This window comes from Chrysemys picta, chromosome 1, assembly GCF_011386835.1.
Source record: "Chrysemys picta bellii isolate R12L10 chromosome 1, ASM1138683v2, whole genome shotgun sequence".
NCBI lineage: Eukaryota > Metazoa > Chordata > Testudines > Emydidae > Chrysemys > Chrysemys picta.
Genome location: NC_088791.1, coordinates 112,813,357 through 112,831,839, shown reverse-complemented (window position 1 = coordinate 112,831,839; position 18,483 = coordinate 112,813,357). Strand labels below are relative to the sequence as shown.

General features: G+C 44.7%; 1 protein-coding gene across 7 annotated transcripts in view; it reads right to left on the bottom strand.

The window, feature by feature from the left end:
- The window catches only part of IL17RA (interleukin 17 receptor A), a 42,441-nt gene extending 25,967 nt beyond the window's left edge, over nt 1-16,474 (bottom strand). For 3 of the 7 annotated variants that reach the window (XM_065582797.1, XM_065582814.1, XM_065582805.1), the window contains exon 1: nt 16,160-16,353. In XM_065582797.1, the coding sequence (XP_065438869.1) occupies nt 16,160-16,279 (120 nt within the window). In that variant the 5' untranslated portion in view covers nt 16,280-16,353. The other 4 variants (XM_024101995.3, XM_065582822.1, XM_042849583.2 and 1 more) reach the window with 4 other exon arrangements.
- Nucleotides 16,475-18,483: the final 2,009 nt, after the last annotated feature.

The following is an 18,483-nucleotide window of genomic DNA, read 5'->3' as shown; positions in this document are numbered from 1 at the left end:
TTAAAATCCACTTGTCCATGGGCGATGAGCTCCCAAGCCTGCTAGAAGTGATAAAGGAAGTTGCCAAAGGGAGGAAGGCAGGTGAAACATTGCAGCTGGTCAGAAAGAGGATGGCAGCTCAGGACCTTGATCATCCCATCAAAAATTGATGCTTTGAGGTGGAAGGCTGTGAAGTTTGAAGGCCAGGAGTTGGGTGGTTTCCTCCTCTGGAATCTCTGCCTCTTGTGGTGAGGTTCATAAGGGCTCTGAGAGCTTGGGAATTGGGTGGAATAGGATCTCTGTACTGCCCGGGACCTACTAAATTCTCTTTCTGGGCAGGTGGGTAGATATCCAGAGATTGTGAAGTGGCCCCGAAATCTTTTAATGTATGCAGAGATTCATCCATGTTGTCAGCGAATAACTTAGTGCGGTCAAAAGGAAGGTCTCCTATTGTATTCTGGACCTCCTTAGGGAATCTTGAGCACTGAAGCCAGGATGCCCACCTCATAACTACTGCCACAGAAATTGAATAAGCATCAGCAATGTTGAGAGAAGTCTGCAGAGATGAGTGCTTGTCCCAGTGGGATAGTAGTTGTGGATTTCTGTCACAAGCAAGCTCAGGCTCCTCAGGAAAAAAACCTTCATAGGGGCATAGTGGAGAGCTTTGCACAGATATTTGGGAGGCAGAGGAAAAATCTTCATCAAAACCCTGCTCCTCACAGTCACTCAGTAATGGTGGGACAACAGAAGAAGCTTGAGGTACCACCATCAGTACCAGATGGGTGTCTGGAGATCTGGAAGTTCTCAGTACCAAGAAAAGATCGGAGCCGAGCAATAGCGAATCAGGAGTCTTGGACATTGTGAGGTCTCAAGGAAGCCAGAATTCTTGCAGTAGCAAGAGCATTGTCCAGGGCTTGAGCTGAAGTAATGGTAGTGAAGGAGTTGATGGTACCACAAGTTTCAAATGCTCCAGGAGGAATCTGGGCAGAGCCTGAGCTGTCTTTTTTGGTACTGTGGTAGAGCTCTTCTTGCCTCCATGGTGTCCTGGAGCTTGATATTTTTGGATCTCTTTGCTTAATGGTGCTCTTGGTATCTGAGGAACCAGCAGCCTCGGGGGTATCATGTCAGAGACCACTGGAATCTGGGGGAGTTGACAACTTCAAGATAGATTCTTTACCTGGAAACTCAAGGCAAGGTCTTTGGAAGACTTATGAAAAGAATCTTGGGTCTTCCTCTTAGATGCCCTTGAGGAGTGTGACTCAGAGACAGAAGAGGCAGGTGACTTACTTGGAGACCTGCATGTGGGGGAGGGGAGGCTCCCGGCCTGGGTCAAAGGCTGGATGCAGCAAGCTCTCCATCATAAGGAGCTGAAGTTTTATCTCCTTGTTCTTTCTGGCTCTACATTTTATTGCCAGACAGAAGATGCATTTTGGGAAATATGAGATTCCTCAAGGCAACAGATGCAGTGGGAGTGTCTGTTGCTCACTGGGATTGCCTCCTGGCACAACAGGGCAATGCCTGAATCCAGAAGAACCAGGCATACCTTTGAAAAGGGCAAAACCTCCCCAGAGTGGGAGAAAACTTATATTTTTATTATATATATATATATATATATATATATATATATATATATATATATATATATATATAAAAAAAAATAAATAAATAAATAAATAAATAAAATTCTTTTTTTGGTTTAAGAAAAACTAATACAACTAACTAACTATTATAATACACTCACTACAAAAGCTAAGAGAATATAGTCGAGGAAAAACAATGTGGACAACTAGCTAAGGCTGTCTCTCAAGCCAGGGCAGTTGAAAAGGAACTGAGGATGGTTAGCCCATGCAGTACTATATAGCAATGGTATGGGCTACGAAGCTGAGTCACACGCATGCATGTGCCGAATGGACATTGCTACGAGAAATCTCAGATCAGTTGCGCTTGCGCCCCTGGTGCCTTTGGAGTGGAACACTCATAGCGACACTACTCGAAGAAGAAGCTAAGTCATCATGGCAAGGAGATGCCAGTTGAGGCAGGAGGAGGAAGTGTTGCAACTCAGTTTCTCAATCTACACTACCACTCTAAAAACTGAACACCACTGCAGATTTAAGCAGAATCACTTCCCCCAAAACCAAATGTTCTAGGCCAGTGTTTCTCAACCAAGGGTATGCGTATGCCTGGGGACAGGCAAAGGTCTTCTGGGGGTACGTAAACTTATCTAAATATTTGCCTAGGTTTACAACTGGCTACATAAGAAGCGCTAGCAAAGTCAGTACAAACTAAAATTTCATACAGACAATGACTTGGTTATACTGCTCTATATGCTGTACACTGAAATGTAAGTATAATATTTATATTCCAATTGATTTCTTTTATAATTATAGGGTAAAAATGAGAAAGTAAGCAAATTTTCAGTAATAGTGTGCTGTGACACTTTTGTATGTTTATGTCTGATTTTGTAAGCAAGTAGTTTTTAAGTGAGGTGAAACCTGGGGGTACGCAAGACAAATCAGACTCCTGAAAGGGGTACAGTAATCTGGAAAGGCTGAGAGCCACTGTTCTAGGCAAAGCCATTTGGAGAGATTCTCCACTGACATCTCCCCTACATCATTCTTTTTTTGTCCATACAGAACTGGCAACAGTATCCAGGTTCATCCAGCAACATCAACTGGTTGATGGGGATTGTGACAAAAAGAAGTCTGTTCCCACTGAAATGAAGATATTTGATATTAACTCCAACTTGGGCACTCAGTAAGATTTCTGTTGGGCTTTCTTTCTGGCTGGACCCCTTCATGACATCTGGAATTTTTTTACAGCAAGCACATCTGTAGGTTAAATGATCATCTATAGATACTCACAAGTCTCTGTAGTCCCCTGACAAAGTGGGTAATCCCTGCAATAATATATAGTCTATTTATAATGCCAGGGTATATTGACTAGATCATGGACCAGAATGAAATCCTACAAGCAGAAGCAGCAGCAGATATGCCTCCTACTTAGTGCAGGTCCCCATTCCACCCTCCTCCAGACTCTCAACTGACTTGTTTCCCAGCGCAGAGCTCCCTTCTTCCTACCCCATATTGGTCTCTTCAACTATTGGGCAAAAAGCCTTAGTTCTCACATAGCTGGGCTCATTTAAAAATTAAAAGTTGTCTCTAATCAGGCAAAAATTCTGGTTATTTACTAGTCAGGCTGAGATACTTTCAGTACCTAAGCATCCTAAGCCTGTATAACTACACATACTGCTAGGTATTTGCCTCCTTAAAGGAAAAGTTTATGTGCCAGAGAGCCTGAGAATGACTTCCTGACTACAAGACAGGATTGGAGAAAACAACACAAAACTGAACCATAAACTCAGGCAGGGAAATAAGAAGCTGGGAGAAGATTTCTGGAAAGCTGGTTCCACAACTATACTGCCAAGGAAACAATAGCATATTTGTACCAGGCCTCTAGGAAAATACCAATGATTTTCTTCTCCTTTACTGCTCTCTAGACTAGACTTGACCAACTTAGACATCTAAACATCTAGCTACTCTTTTCTAGACCCCAATAATTGCCATAAACCACAGATCTGTATGACAAAAAAGTGACAACATCATGCCTCTCCAGGGGTGAAAGTAGAAATAGGGACTTACTGGTACAGGGCTGGGTTGGGGCCAGCTCTGGCCCCCGGAAGGGACGGGGCCTCGGGCGGAAGGGGCAGGGATCAGAGCCAGCCCCAGCCCGCCCCGTACCAGTAAGTGCCCTCGCCCTCCCTCGCCGGGATAGCAGCAGCAGCCGGGGGCTCCAGCAGCAGTTTAAAGGGCCCAGGGCTTGGCCGTCACTACTGCCCCAGGCCCTTTAAACTGCTGCCAGAGCCCCCGGCTGCTGCTGCTACCCCAGGGCTCTGGCAGCAGGGCTCCGGGGGCTATTTAAAGGGCCCAGGACTCCCCTGCTTCTACCGGCCCTTTAAATAGCCCCCAGAGCCCTGGGGTAGCAGCAGCGGGGCTCCGGCGGCTATTTAAAGAGCCCAGGGCAGTAGAGGCAGCAGGAGCCCTGGCCCTTTAAATAACCCCCAGAGCCCTGCCGCCGCTACCCCAGGGCTCCAGCAGCGGGGCTCTGGTGGCAATTTAAAGGGCCTGGGGCTCCAGCTGCTGCTGGGAGCCCCAGGCCCTTTAAATTGCCGCCTGGGGAAGCTGGGCCGCCCCGGTAAGGTGCACCGGCTCTTGCAGGTACACCGTACCGGTGCATACTGGCTTACTTTCACCTCTGTGCCTCTCACATCATAACTAGCTACTACAGGCTCCCTCTCCTAGCTACATACAACCCCTCCCAACACTGTAGAGGAAAAAGCATAGTTCTTAGCAAAGAAAGGGTTAAAATTTTAGCAAACAGGAATGCTCTGATCCCATTGCTTGGTCATTTAAACAAATAGCTACGCGTCACAGAACCAAGATGACTTTTTATATGATGTTGCTCATTACTGGTTTTGGAAAACCTTGAAGAGAATACTATATTAACACACCTATTTGTATAACTATAGTATCTCCTTCACCCTCTCATCCCAGGATATATATATATCAAAGAGGGTACTGCCTCAATTCGCCAAAGCAGATAGAGCAACTAATTTCAATTCCAAGTGTAACCACAGATTTTAAATCTAATGACATTTGTTGCATTGTAACTTCTATCTAAGCTCTCGGAATATAAAATCTTTGGGGGAAAGGACCATCTTTTTGTTGCATGCACATGATGCTAGAACAACAAGCCCCCACTAGGGGCCTCACAATAGTACTGCAATACAAATACATTGTAAACACTGCAACAATTACCACCCCTCTAATACTGCATTTAAAAATCTAGAAATTAGAGGAAGACTGTTTAAGGGTCCACACCATGTGTAAAATAAGCAGGGTTTGGACAGGAGGTTGCCACCTTGAGGTGAAGGAGAATTGAAATTATATCCATTGGGCCAGGTGCTAACCTAGGTTCACAGAACTATCGCTGGTTTTCCAATCTGTTAAAAGGATTCCATTAATATTATCAGATGGTTTACACATTCTGCAGATTGGCATACATAAGTACATTACGATTGCCTATCAACTAGAGGAAGAATTCTGCTGTATGACATGCTCCAAGTTATACTGATAGGATACCACGTGAAATTTTCATTTTACTTTTAACAATCTACGTTTTCAGCACTCTTCCAGACTGTTTGCAAAGTATGGATAAAGCCATCAGCTTATTGAGGGCCACAGTATTGTGCGTACTTATAGCTCATATGGATCATGATATGCGGTGAAGAAGAGCCTGAAAGGTTGAAAAATTGACTGACTTGGGTAATGCAGCATTCTGGCATTCTTCAAATTACAGTGGAACCCCGCTATAACACGATGATTGGGGTCCAAAAAATTCGATCGCGATAAATGCGGGGTCGCGGTATAGCGGGGTTACGAAAAGTTTACCATTTAAAGCCGGTCAGTTTCAAGCCGGTCAATTTCTCTTGGGCAGAGAGCAGGGGAGATGTGCAAGGGGCAGAGGAAGAGTGAGGAGCAGCTGGGGAGGAGAATGGCTCTTCCCGCCAAAAGGAGAAGCAGGGGTAAGGGGGAAGAGGCAGTGGAGAAGGCACATTCCTTTTTTTATTTTTTGGCGCTCTTGGGGCGGCGGGAGCCACCTTATGATCGCGCTATATCTGAATTCGCATTAGCGCAGGGCGCGTTATAGCGGGGTTTCCCTGAATATAAAAGTGATCAATCAGACTAATTCCAACTGTTGGGAACTATTTAGATCAATGCTAGTGCTCTTAAAGGAAGACCGTTATCTGGAACTGAAGAAAAATGCACATGTAAAGGCTCTGTGTAATAAAGGTGCAATACACAGGAGTGATGGTAAGAGACTTGGCTTTATTCGTCAGTCCCAGACACGGGCCAGGTCTGCAAAGCTTAATGCCCTTCTCGCATTAGCGTGATCAGTATCCACTGACTCCAGTAGCTACTGTTACACTCTGGAGTTTAACAGTTTTACTTAACCAAGAGGGTGTTCATGGAAGACAAATTACTTTGGTCATCAAGCATGACTCCTGTCTTTTGCTCTGATCTACTTTCTGGCTCCTCATTTCCAATGCAGCTAGCCTGAAATATTTTAACCTTCAGTCAGAGCAGGAATTACAATTCAATCAGAGGACTACAACCAACTGAAGTGGGAGAGGCAGTAACTAAAGCGAACCTGACAGGCTACATCAGACTTTGACCTGCTAGAATTTCTTGCATAACAAAAGGGGACTATAATCAAATGAGCATACACAATTACTGCTGTTTAGCTACAGAACTTCTCCTCTAAATGGCATACTTACAATTTGGATACAAAAAATCAGCTAAAAACCTAATGGCATAAAAATGTGGGCATGCTGAATAAGTCACACAACCACATATACGATAACAAGCAGTGATAAGTCATCACTCTTGAATTATGTCACCTCTAATTTGTGCAAATAGTTTTTACCACGCTGCATGTTCTCCCCCCTTCCCCCACCAACTTCCACTATTTCACAAACCATAGTATTGCGTAGGTTTCAAACTATCTAAGGCTCTATTCAGAATCAGAAGCTGCAGCTGAATTTGGCAGCTCATTTGTCCTGCCAGGAGCACATACCAGCACTTTTGGATCCACACCGACTACTTGCTAGGTACTAGGTAGAACACGGTGTTGGTTTTGACTTAGAAAATCCTAAATCACCTGGCAACTACTTATCTGAAATACCACCTTCCTTCACAAGCCACATTGTCACAGTTGTGGTCAGCAGGAGTACCTAAGCTAGATCCCTGCTTGTGTAAGAGAGAGATAGCTGGTGGGATGTTCTCTGGGAGGACCATTCATCTTCAGAAAGAAGACAGAGTACCACTTATCTCCATAAAGCTAAAAATGTGCAAGAGTTTCCACAGTAACAGACTGATGGAAGGTGGGGGTTAGAAGGGCAAGGATATAATAAAGGAAACAGTTTAGCATAAAAGCAGAAGATAGCTCACCACTTTAATGCCACACAGTAATGTTTGTAGGCATCATTACAGAGATAAGTTTAAGAAGGGATTTAAAAGATAAGGAAGAAGTCTTATCAATTTTGATGAAGAATTTTTCCCATACATAAAAAAAGCAACATGGAAGTGCTTGAAGCTACATCTAGCAAATAATGGATTTTTAGGTTCATTGGCAATTTTGAAAAGTCAGAAAAAAAAACTGTTCATGCTGACTTTCACTTTTTATAAGTATAGAAATTAAATAGTCATTTGAGCAGGGACTTGCGCTTGGGTCTCCCAAATGCTAGGTCAGTTCCCCAACCACTAGGCTAGAGTGTCATTCCCACTCTCCTTCCCTGGTCCAATGACTATCCATTGTCTTTCATAGTGACAATTCAGTTATTCATGACGACAATGGCTAGCCATTGGGCCAAAAAGATAATGAGAATGACTACAACATGGTATTTTGGCATGCACCAGGAAGGTGGGAGACGCAAGTTTAAGTCCCTGTGGAATGTCTTCAAGATGAGAGATTGAGAAAGCCCACACCAGATTATCCCAAAGCCCAGTGGTCAGGGCACTCTCCTATAATGGAGGAGACCCAAGTTCAAATCCCTGCTCTACATGGGGGGAGGAGGGAGAATTGAATCCAGGTCTCCCACATCCCAGGTGAGTGCCTAACCACTGGACAAATACTATTTATCCAAAAAGTTTTGCCAAGCTCTACTTGAGGCTAGCTTCAGTGGCAGAATGAAGACATGGGTCAGTGGCTTTATAAATTAATGTTTGTATCTGATTTATTAACTACATTTCTTTTTTGTATTTTTTATTCTTGTTGATGCTTTTTAAAAAAAAAATCACAGTGCTGTGTGCAATGGGAAATATCACAAATCTGGAAAATTGGATACTGGTCCATCAGCACTGAGTCCTAACGGTTCAGTCATACAATTAATAGGAGGGCAACATTTCCCAGCAGGACTCTGTGGGAACCCAAAGGCACCTGCATTAGGCTGGGAAGAGCTCCCTGCTGTCCCTTAAAAAATGGCTGCAGCAGGACAGGAAGAGTTCCAAGCTTGCAGGGTTTCCCTCTCATCTGAGCACGAGTATGTGTAATATTTTTGGTGAGCTGCCTCTCATGTGCATGGCTGCTGCAGCCTGACCTACTTATGCTCTACTGCCACTTCCTTTTTCTGATCCCTTATCTTGCAACAACAGATTAGTTAGGCTCTGTGTACACCATACAAATAATTCCTTACCAAAATTGTGTTTAGAAGTGGTTAAAAAAAAAGTCAATGTTCCACTGAAAATTTTGAAAAATTTTAATTGGCAAAAACAAAATTTAATATTTCTGCTTTTTAAAACTGTTCAGTAAAAATGTTCTATTTTTGAAAGCCCAAAACTAAAAAAAATACCAAAAAATTCCAGTTTAGTTTGCTTGTCAAAAAATATGTAAAATTTTGATCCATTTTGGTTAAAGACATTTTTTGATGAAAAGCATGTTGAGACTATTTTGACTAGCTTTAGTTGTGATACTGTTCTGGCTAGCAGCAATAGTCTACAGAAAAAAAAAAGTTAGCATAGAAGGGAAAAAAGGAAACACATACTGTGGCCCAGATAGACAGACATTTTCTCTAGTTCTTCTCTGCAGAGACTCCACTCCCTCTCCTATCCATCAGTATCACTTCCATGAAGTGTAACAGATTCTACGAGTGTTCCTTCTGTGAGGTCTTTTGTGGGTCCCTGTCCTTTTTCCAAGTTAAAATTGGTGGTCTGAACTCAAACAGGGATCCAGGTTCTCAGCACATTCTGTACGTCTTTCCAACAATTTATTAACATTGGTAGGGGCTATGAAACATTGTATCCCACAGGGCTTCAAAAAACAGGCCCTTTTATAAAACAGTTAGAGAAGCAATGACAAAAGTGTTGGTCAAGGGCTGCAATCCAACTGGCTGAAGAGGCTTTTAACCTATGTGATTATGTTTAAATGAGCACATTTGGAGGCTAGAACCTTGCCTCCAACCAGATTACTATACCACATTCAAACATCTCTTACTAAAAGGTTCTTGGTTTGCCACTGCAGAACTGGAGTAACAGTGATGAATCAGGCCCACAAAATTGAAATCTAAATGTATTTTTAAGAAATTACTCCTCATTTCCCTCTCCATCCTAGGGAAACCATTCAGTATTACTTTTGTGATCATCACAGGTGTCTGTTGATATGGCACTTCCCGTTCTCTGCCCCTTCTCCTGAATCACAGCAACCAGATCAGGGCTTTCAAGAACATACGTTACTACTGCTTGTCCCAACCTGCTCAAATTATCATCATTAGCAGAATCTTGATTAGGATTACAAAAGGGAAGTGCGTAACACCAACCTTACTTATCAACAGTTTCCTTTTAAAAAAACCACTGCAGCGGCTGCTGCTGACTGGGAAGGGTGTTGATGGTATGCTCTCTGAAGTCAGCATTAGTCTGAGCCTGCCCAGGGAAATGGGAGATTTGCAGGCTTTTCAAATGCAAAAAATTAAATAGACAACTTTTGTGTATTTATACCTAAAAATTTTTACAGGTATACCTAAAAGAGCATTTTTGTTATTTACCAGTATTACTACTACTCTTAATGTGTTTTTAAATATTAGATTTTCTTGGACAGATCATAAAATTTACATATGGAATTTTACAATTTATGGAACATTAAAGTTAGAAGAAAATTTAAAAAAATCAAGTAAAGTAACAACATATGCACCTAGTCCATAAATGCACATCCAGGGTATGTAGAGACATTTGACTGCATTTAGCCAATGCACATCTCATCATGTTACTGCTCATTTACACTAAATTGCTATGCAGCTTGGTATGCATGAAGACAACCAGAATCCAAGCAACTAATCGAAAGGTGTCCAGGGATTAGTATAAATTATTTTGCAGTGTTATTCTCATCAAACTGTAAAAATAGGCTAATGGAGTTTTGATCTGTGTGGTTACATCAGACAACCAATCAGGCAATGTCCTTTTTCTCTATTTGTGAGAATTCTGTCATAATTCATTGCATAGTGTACATTAAACCTTTAGAAGTTGACTGTTCGCTTGGGGTATTTGTAATAAGAGCAATTAAAAGTTACAGAACTTATTGAGCCTGTACAGGGAAAGCAATTCAGCTGTGATTGAATGTTCACAGGAATTAGGGAGGGAGACAGCAGTTTGCAGCTGGGAGGGAAGAGGGAGGAGTCACGTTGAGAGGAAGAGAAGAGTAATAGAGATGAAGGCTGGGTCTCTTGTAAAGAAGGACAGAAGGGACTGGGAACTGACACATTTGCTTGCTCAGCACTTCAGTATTCTAAGGGTTAAATCAATCTGGCCACTTCAGCTTGGGTGGGGAACCGCACTCCTGAGTCTACTGGGGAAAGGTCTGCACCGGGGGAGTACATGTTTTGAAAGGTTTCAGAAAATATCTTCCATTGTAAAGGTTCCCTTAGTTCTCTTCCCTTAGTTAACCCTAGATTAACGGTTCTCAGATTTTATTGATTCACATTCCCACCTTAAGAACATAAGAATGGCCATACTGGGTCAGACCAATGATCCATCTAGCTCACTATCCTGTCTTCCAACAGTGGCCAGTGCCAAATGCTTCAGAGGGAATGAACTGAACAGAGCAATTACTGAGTGATCCATCCTCTGTCATCCACTTCCAGCTTCTGGCAGTCAATAGGCTTAGGGACACCCACAGCATGTGGTTGTGTCCAGCCATCCTGGCTAATAGTTACATTTTTGGCCTTCACAACATCCCATGCAACGAGTTCCACAGGTTGACTGTGCATTATATGAAGTACTTCCTTTGCTTGTTTTAAACCTACTGCCTATCAATTTCATTGAGTGACCCCTTAGTTCTCATGTTATGTGAAGGGGGGGGGGAAATAACACTTCCTTATTCACTTTCCCCACACCATTCATGATTTTATAGACCACTATCACATTAGTCATTTCTTTTCTAGATGAACAGTTCCAATCTTTTTAAACTCTCCTCATATGGCAGCTGTTCCATACCCCTAATCATTTTTGTTGCCTTTCTCTGTACTTTTTCAAAATTTAATTTTTTTTTTTTGTAGATAAATACTGCCAGCTGGTTCTGGTCGCCCTAAGATTTGAATGCACTATGGATTTATATAGTGTAACTGATATTTCCTGTGTTTCCTATCCCTTTCCTAGTGATTCCTAACATTGTTAGCTTTTTTGCCTGTTGATGTACATTGGGCTGACATTTTCAAAGAACTATCCACAATGACTTCAAGATCTCTTTCTTAAGTGGTAACAGCTAATATAGACCCCACCAATTTGTATGTATAGTTGGGATTACATTTTCTAATGTGAAATTCAACATTGATAAATGCAAAGAAATGCATCTGCCATTTTGTTTCCCAGTCACCCAGTTTTATGAAATCCCTTTTTAACTCTTTGCAGTCAGCTTTGGACTTCACTATCTTGCATAATTTTGTATCATCTACAAACTTTGCCACCTTATCATTTATCCCCTTAGATTATTTATGAACATGTTGAACAGCACCGGTCTCCGTACAGATCCTTGAGGAACCCTGCTATTTACCTCTCTACACTTTGAAAACTGACCATTTATTCCTATCCTTTGTTTCCTGTCTTTTACCAGGTACTGATCCATGAGAAGACCTTCCCTCTTATCCCATTACTGCTTACTTTGCATAAGAGCCTTGGTGAGGGACCTTGTCAAATGCTTTCTTAAAGTCCAAGTGCACTCTATCCACTGGATCACTTTTGTCCATGTTTGTTGACCCCCTCAAAGAATTCTAATAGATTGGTGAAGCATGACTTCCTTTTACTAAAGCTTTGTTGACTATTCTCCAATGTACTTCGTTCATCTATGAGTCTAAAAATTCTGTTCTTTACAAAGGTTTCAACCAATTTGCCTGGTACTGAAGTTAAGCTTAACAGCCTGTAATTGCCAGGACTGCCTCTAGAGCCTTTTAAAAAAAATTGGCATTATATTAGCAACCCGCCAGTCATCTGGTAGAGAGGCTGATTTAAGCAATAGGTTACATACCACAGTTGTTAGTCCTGCAATTTCGTATTTAGTTCCTTCAGAATTCTTGAGTGAATACTGTTTGTTCCTGGTGACTTATTGTTCTTTAATTTGTCAATTTTTCCAAAACCTCCTCTACTAATACCTCAGTTTGGGACAGTTCCTCAGTTTTGTCACCTAAAAAGAATGGCTCAGGTGTGGGAATCTCTCTCACATCCTCTGCCGGGAAGGCTGATGCAAAGAATTCACTTAGCTTCTCCACAATGGCCTTGCCTTCCTTGAGTGGTTCTTTAGCACTCTGATCATCCAGTGGCCCCACAAATTGCTTGGCAAGCTTCCTGGTTCTGACATACTTAAAAATATGTTTGTTGTTAATTTTTTTGTCTTTTGTGTGTTTGTGTCTTCAAATTCTTTTTTGTCCTGCTTAATTATAATTGGTGAACATCAAGCTCAGACACCTTAGTTTGGGCACTCCTGCCCTAGACTATAGGCTGATCTAAATAGAGAGGGGATTTTACAGGGAAGGAAGGAATAGAGTCAGGTTGAAAACAAAATGTAGCCTGCTCCAAGAAACAAATCACTCACTAATTTGCTGATGTGCATCTGCTCTACTCACTTTTAAACCTCTCTCATCCTTCTCTGAAGGAAGTGTAAGGATTATATATACAAAAGATGGTCAGATCTGATATACAGAGAAAATTACTTGTTAGAAGACACAGCATGACATAAAACTTCTAGTCCAGAAGTTAAAGTCAGTCTGCCCATATATTTGTGACCCTGAAATTATACATAACATTACTGTTGTCAAGTGAAAAGTGTGAAGTGAGGTTTTTTACCCACGAAAGCTCATGCCCAAATAAATCTGTTAGTCTTTAAGGTGCCACCAGACTCCCTGTTGTTTTTCTGGATACAGACTAACACGGCTACCCCCTGATAAGTGAGAAGAGAGCTATTTCTGCCTCCAAGCTCTTTGTATACAGCTGGAACAGGACCCAGTGCCAGAATTTATGTTCTGCTTCAGGTCGGTAAATCTCTGGATTAATCCATCTGAACACAGCTCTATCACACATTTTCTATTTCACACTCCTTCCAACTAGTGCCACAGAGTGATGTTCTGCAGGGATGGAACTAGAACACAGGTTTGTGGGATGGCTGACATCTCCATGCCATTATCAGGCATGGACCCATGGTAGGGCTGCATGAATTATCACACAGACCTTGTGGAAACAAACACCACCAGCAGCAGCACCTTAGAAGGCTGGGCTGACAGCTTATCTCATGGCACCTGATTGGTCTATTTAAGCCCAAGAGGAGCTCCAGGAAGTGTTGATGCAATGGGGTGACTTCCCCCACCAGCCATAGTGGCAGACCCGCCTTTTGCTCGCTCGCTCTCTGACTCCCAACACCAGCTTGGACCCTCTGCTTTTGCCCTTGATCTTGACCCCTGGCTTCAGTACTTGGACTCTGTCTCTGCCCCCTAGTTTCAGTCCTGGGACTCTGACTTTTGACCCCTAGTTTTAGTACTGAAGCTCTTATTTCAGCTTTGACTCCTGGCTTTAGCATTTGAACTCTGGCTCTATTCCTGCCCCATGGGATCAGTATGTGGACCCTGCCCCCAGTCCCAAATTCAGGCTACTGCCCTTAGTTTCTGACCCTCATTCTGACCCCTGGTCTCTGGCATCGACCCTGACCACCAGGCCTGACTGCCCAAGTCCTGGTAGTGACACAGAGAGAAAGGGGACCCTAGACCAGTGTTTGCAAAAATCCAAGAATGTATGCATTTGAAATTCTTACAACTATTCCAGCGGAAGAGCCACCTAATTTTCACCTCAGATGGCCAGCTTTGCTCCGCTTTGCAGAAATAACAGGGTAAAAGTGACAACCTTCCAGACAAGTTACCCAACCGGAGATGTTGGCACAGCCCCACATCTTGCCCAGGAACTCCAGGCAGCTTGGCAAATCTTAGCGCCAGCCAGGGCCCCTCACTTGTTTCAAACATGTCAGTGACAGGCTTAATTCCAGACACTGGTCATCCGACCAGGCAAGTTCTGCATATTTATATTTTAGCTTAGCATTAAGATAAGAGTTGCTTTGTCAAGTGCAGATCACGTCAATCACAGCCAGCTTCCAAAGCTGTAGAAAAACCCAAATACAAGCAATATTGTGTGACAAGCAGTGCATTTCCGGATCTCATTATATCTTGGGCAATGGGACTTTAATCACCATGGAAATACACAACCTGGATGGTGGTATTGCTGTTCTATATGGAAAACAGAAAACTGCACTGAAGACCATTTACAATAGGGAATATGTTTCAAAGTATCCTTATGCAATTTCCATGAAAAGAGTGGTGCTCAAAGTTGATCTGTGCAGCTGCTTCTGTCTCAATGAAGAATTACGAATTTGATCAGTCACTTCCCACTAATTTAGTCACAAACCAGGCTTCCCTTAGGGTTTCCAGAGGCTAACTAGCTAAACACAAGAAATCCTAGTTGCTTACCATAGTAAGTGTGGTTCTTCAAGATGATTTGCAAGACGGGCAAGGAGGCTGGATTAGGGTGACCAGATGCCCTGATATTATTGGGACCATCCTGATATTAGGGGCTTTGTCTTATATACGCAATATACCCCAGAAAAAAAAGTGTTCCTATTTTTCACACTTGCTATCTGGTTACCCTAGGGTTGATCCAAATGAGTGAGTTCTTCTTCTTCTTCTCACAATTATTCATGTGAATCCTTCTTTTTAATAGATTAACAAGCACTAGTGACCCTCCATAGCTGCTGTTTACTAGAGGTTTCTGGGAATATTCTTTTCTCAGAAAGGGGACAATTTCCAAAGAAGAGCTTGTGTTTTCCAGCACACAAGAATGCTGATTCAAGATCACAAAATGACGTGGAGAAATTAAAGTGGTTTGCAGGGAAAGTTTTGGTACTAATATCTCATAGCTTCCCCATGCAGCTAATTTTAACGACTACCCATAGAGGTCTGTACAGGATCAGTGAAAGTAGCCAGAATCTCCCAAGTTTCATTCTGCTGCTGCTTGGGAAAGACAGGCGAAGCAGCTGCCTCAAATCTATATTTAGAACACTCTTCACAACTGCAAAGGCTAGAAACATTTTAAAATTAAACAGCAGACAGGAGGAAACCATGCATCTTCACTTACTGAATTAAAGCAAGCTTATTTTGATCCTGTATCTTTAATAATGCCTTTACATTATTTCTTCATGTAAAGAAACATTACGTACACAGTTGCTGCAGGGAATGGGAGGTGAGATATCTGGAAAAAGTCTGGGAAGTGTTTCCAAGAGGCCCTCTCTTAAGAGGTAGCCTACAATGCAGACGTGTTTGAAAATAATTTAAAAACTATCAGTAGCAGGCAAATTATTCTTTCCATGGACTTTTGGAGGATGGTTAAAAAAACCCCTCAAATCCCACCTTGTATTAGAATTGGATTTGTATACAATTACTTGCACTTAAATAGGACTTTTCATCAGTAGATGTCAAAGGTCTTGACAGAAATTCCAATTATTATTCCCCTTTTACAGATGGGATAACTGAGGCAGAATTTCAGACCAAAATTTTAAAGAGCAGTCAGTGATTTTGGGGGCCTAAACCTGGGGGCACTTTATGCCTGATTTTCAGAGGCACTACAATGAACAATAGCAGCTTCCAAAAGTGGCAACTGTGGGTGATCGATTTTAATCAAAGTTCACAAGAGCAAATCACGGGAGAGCTAGGAGCAGCACCCAGGCTATTCCCACCCCTAGGCTCAGCCAGGAGACCACTGCTGCTCCCAATCACAGGTCGGGCTCAAGGCGGATTTGTGATGCGGGGCGAAAGGCTGGGGACCAAACCCGCTGTGGGCAGGCGGCTGCCACCCACCCCACGGCCAGGCGGGGCCGCTAAAAGGGGGGCTTGTAACGGGGTGGGCGGGTGCCGGTGACACACCCCGGACCTCTCTCCTTGCAGGGTGGGGGGACTTTCACCTCAGCGGCCGAGGGGCCCGGGACTGGAGCAGCCCCCGGCCCGTGTCCCCGCCCGCCGGGGCAGGTGGAGGGTGGAGGGTGCGGCCCCCCCGCGGCCCGGACTGACCCGCCCCGCGGTCGCTGTTCCCCCCGCCCGGGCGGCTCTTACCGGCTGCGAGCAGTCGAAGGGCGGCGGGGCGCTGAGGAGCAGCCGCAGCCCCAGGGCCCCGGGCACCAGCAGCAGCAGGACGGGGGGGAGACGCGGGAACGCCGCGGCCACCCGCCCCATGGCCCCAGCCAAAGCAGCGTAGCGGCCGCCCCGCTCCACGGACCGGCGCCGGTTTCCGGAGGGGGCGGGGCCCGCACTCACCTGAGGAGGAGCAGGGGGCGGGGCCCCGTGGCGCGAGACGGCAGCACCTCGCTGAGGCGGAGAGGGGCGGGGCACCAGGAGGCGGGGCCAGAATTTACTAGCCAGGGAAGGGGCGGAGCCAAGCGGGAACTGTACGGAAGGGGACGTGGTTTACAGGAAAGGAGGGGGCGGGGCGGCGCTTGTAGAGCCAGGGCCGTGATCGGCCCCTCCGGCCGCCGGGCTGCGCTGGGGGAGTGGGGCGGGGCGGGGCGGGCTGGGCCGGGCTCGGAGACTAGACATATCTGTGCCGGTGGCGCGCTGTGTGTGTGTGTGTCTTCCCGGGGGGCGCAGCGCTGAGGCGGGGCAGCGCTACAGAAAGCTGCTGAAGGGAGCAGTGCGGAACCGCAGTGGCCAGAGGCCATGGGGAGGCTGCTGCGGGTTGAAGGAAGAAGGACAGGAGTACTTGTGGCACCTTAGAGACTAACAAATCAGCTTAGGCGCCGCAAGCCTGGGAGGCGGGAGAAGTGAAGCAGCCACTGCGTGCTCGGGGAAGAGGTGGGGCAGGGGTGAGCTGGGACGGGGGTTCCCCTGCGTGCCCCCCACCCCTTTGCTGCAGGCGACCCTCCCTGCGCTCCACTGCCCCAGTTCCCTCCGCCTAAACGCTGGCAGTGACCGGGGCGGCCGAAGAAAATGGCGCCCCCCAAATCCTGGCGCCCCCCAAATCCTGGCGCCCTAGGCGACCGCCTATGTTGCCTAAATGGTTGCACTGGCCCTGGGTGACTCCCTCACACCATGTGCCCCAGGACCATGTGTCGCAGGCGTGTGGCTGTCCCTGCAGGGGGGATCCGTAGGAGGGCAGGAGTTGCTGCGTGCTCTTCTCTACCCTGTGCGCCCACACAGGAGCAGCCCGAATCTGTCTTGCGGGGGATCCCAGAGTACAAGGTGGTCTGAGATCTGTTCCAGGCACGGAATGTGTTTCTGGGAAGGTGTTATTTTTAAACATGTTGTCACTGCCTCCACTGAGACACTCTCTTCCCTGGTTTCTGCTCCTGGAACAGGCACTCTTCCTGCCCCCTGCTCACCCCAAAAAAACATGTTTGAGTAAGAAAGTGTTGGAGCGAGCATGTTTTGAAAATTACCTTGTGTTTCAGCAGCAATGTGGACTCCAATCAAAGTTTTCTGATGTCTGAGCCTCCTGAGTATTCCACACACCTAACCAGTAAACAGTGAGCTAATGACCTGGCCATCCTGTTCAAACAGTTCATTATAGGTGTCTGGGGAAGGGTAAAATTCTGGAGGCCCTGACATTGAATCCCGTAAGATCCTAAAGGTAGGTTATGTTCAGTTGCAAAGAGAAAAATACAAGGTAAACAATTTCCTTTGTGGGTTCATGGTATATTGATGTGAGGAAAGGAAACGTAGCTAATGAGTGGCAACCATTGCTGTCACAGTCAGCATAAAGATAGCCTTCAACCAATTCTGGCTTCAGAGCCAAATTCTCCAAATGGCCCTTCTATTTATGAGCCAAATGAAAACCCCAGATTTGAACTCCTTAATCAAACTCAATCCAGAGCTGAATTTAGGGCCTGATTCTCCCCTGCTTTGCATCCTGTGTAGTCAATTATATTTATGCAAAGTGGGTGTAAGATGCTACTATTGGGATTGTGTAGCATTTTAAACTTTGTGCAGGTATAAGTGACCACACAAAGTGCAAGGCAATGGAAAATAAAGCCTTTTACATCTTGAACCTACTCAAGCAAAGAATACACAAGCTGAAATTCTCACCAGCCAACTATTGTTTGGTCTGTATTGTCCACATATAGTCAAAATGAAACTTCTGTATTATTCAGTTTAGTGAATTTATTGCTCATGGTAAGGGCTGTTCTGACAGTGCTGGAGACTGAAGTTCTCTAGCTACAAAGCATCAAAGAAAACTTTGCCATACTGAACCCATGTACATTAACTCTCACATGTGGCTGCATGTGTGTGTTCTCCCTGTGTGCTGTCCCAGCTCTGCAGACAGTTGGCACAGCAGACCTCAAGTGAACTGCCCAGTGACCACAAGATCCGTTAAGGTACGAAGGCACCCAGCCAGGTTGTTGACGAAGCACTGTAATAGCACCTGGCAGACTCTAGAAGGAGAC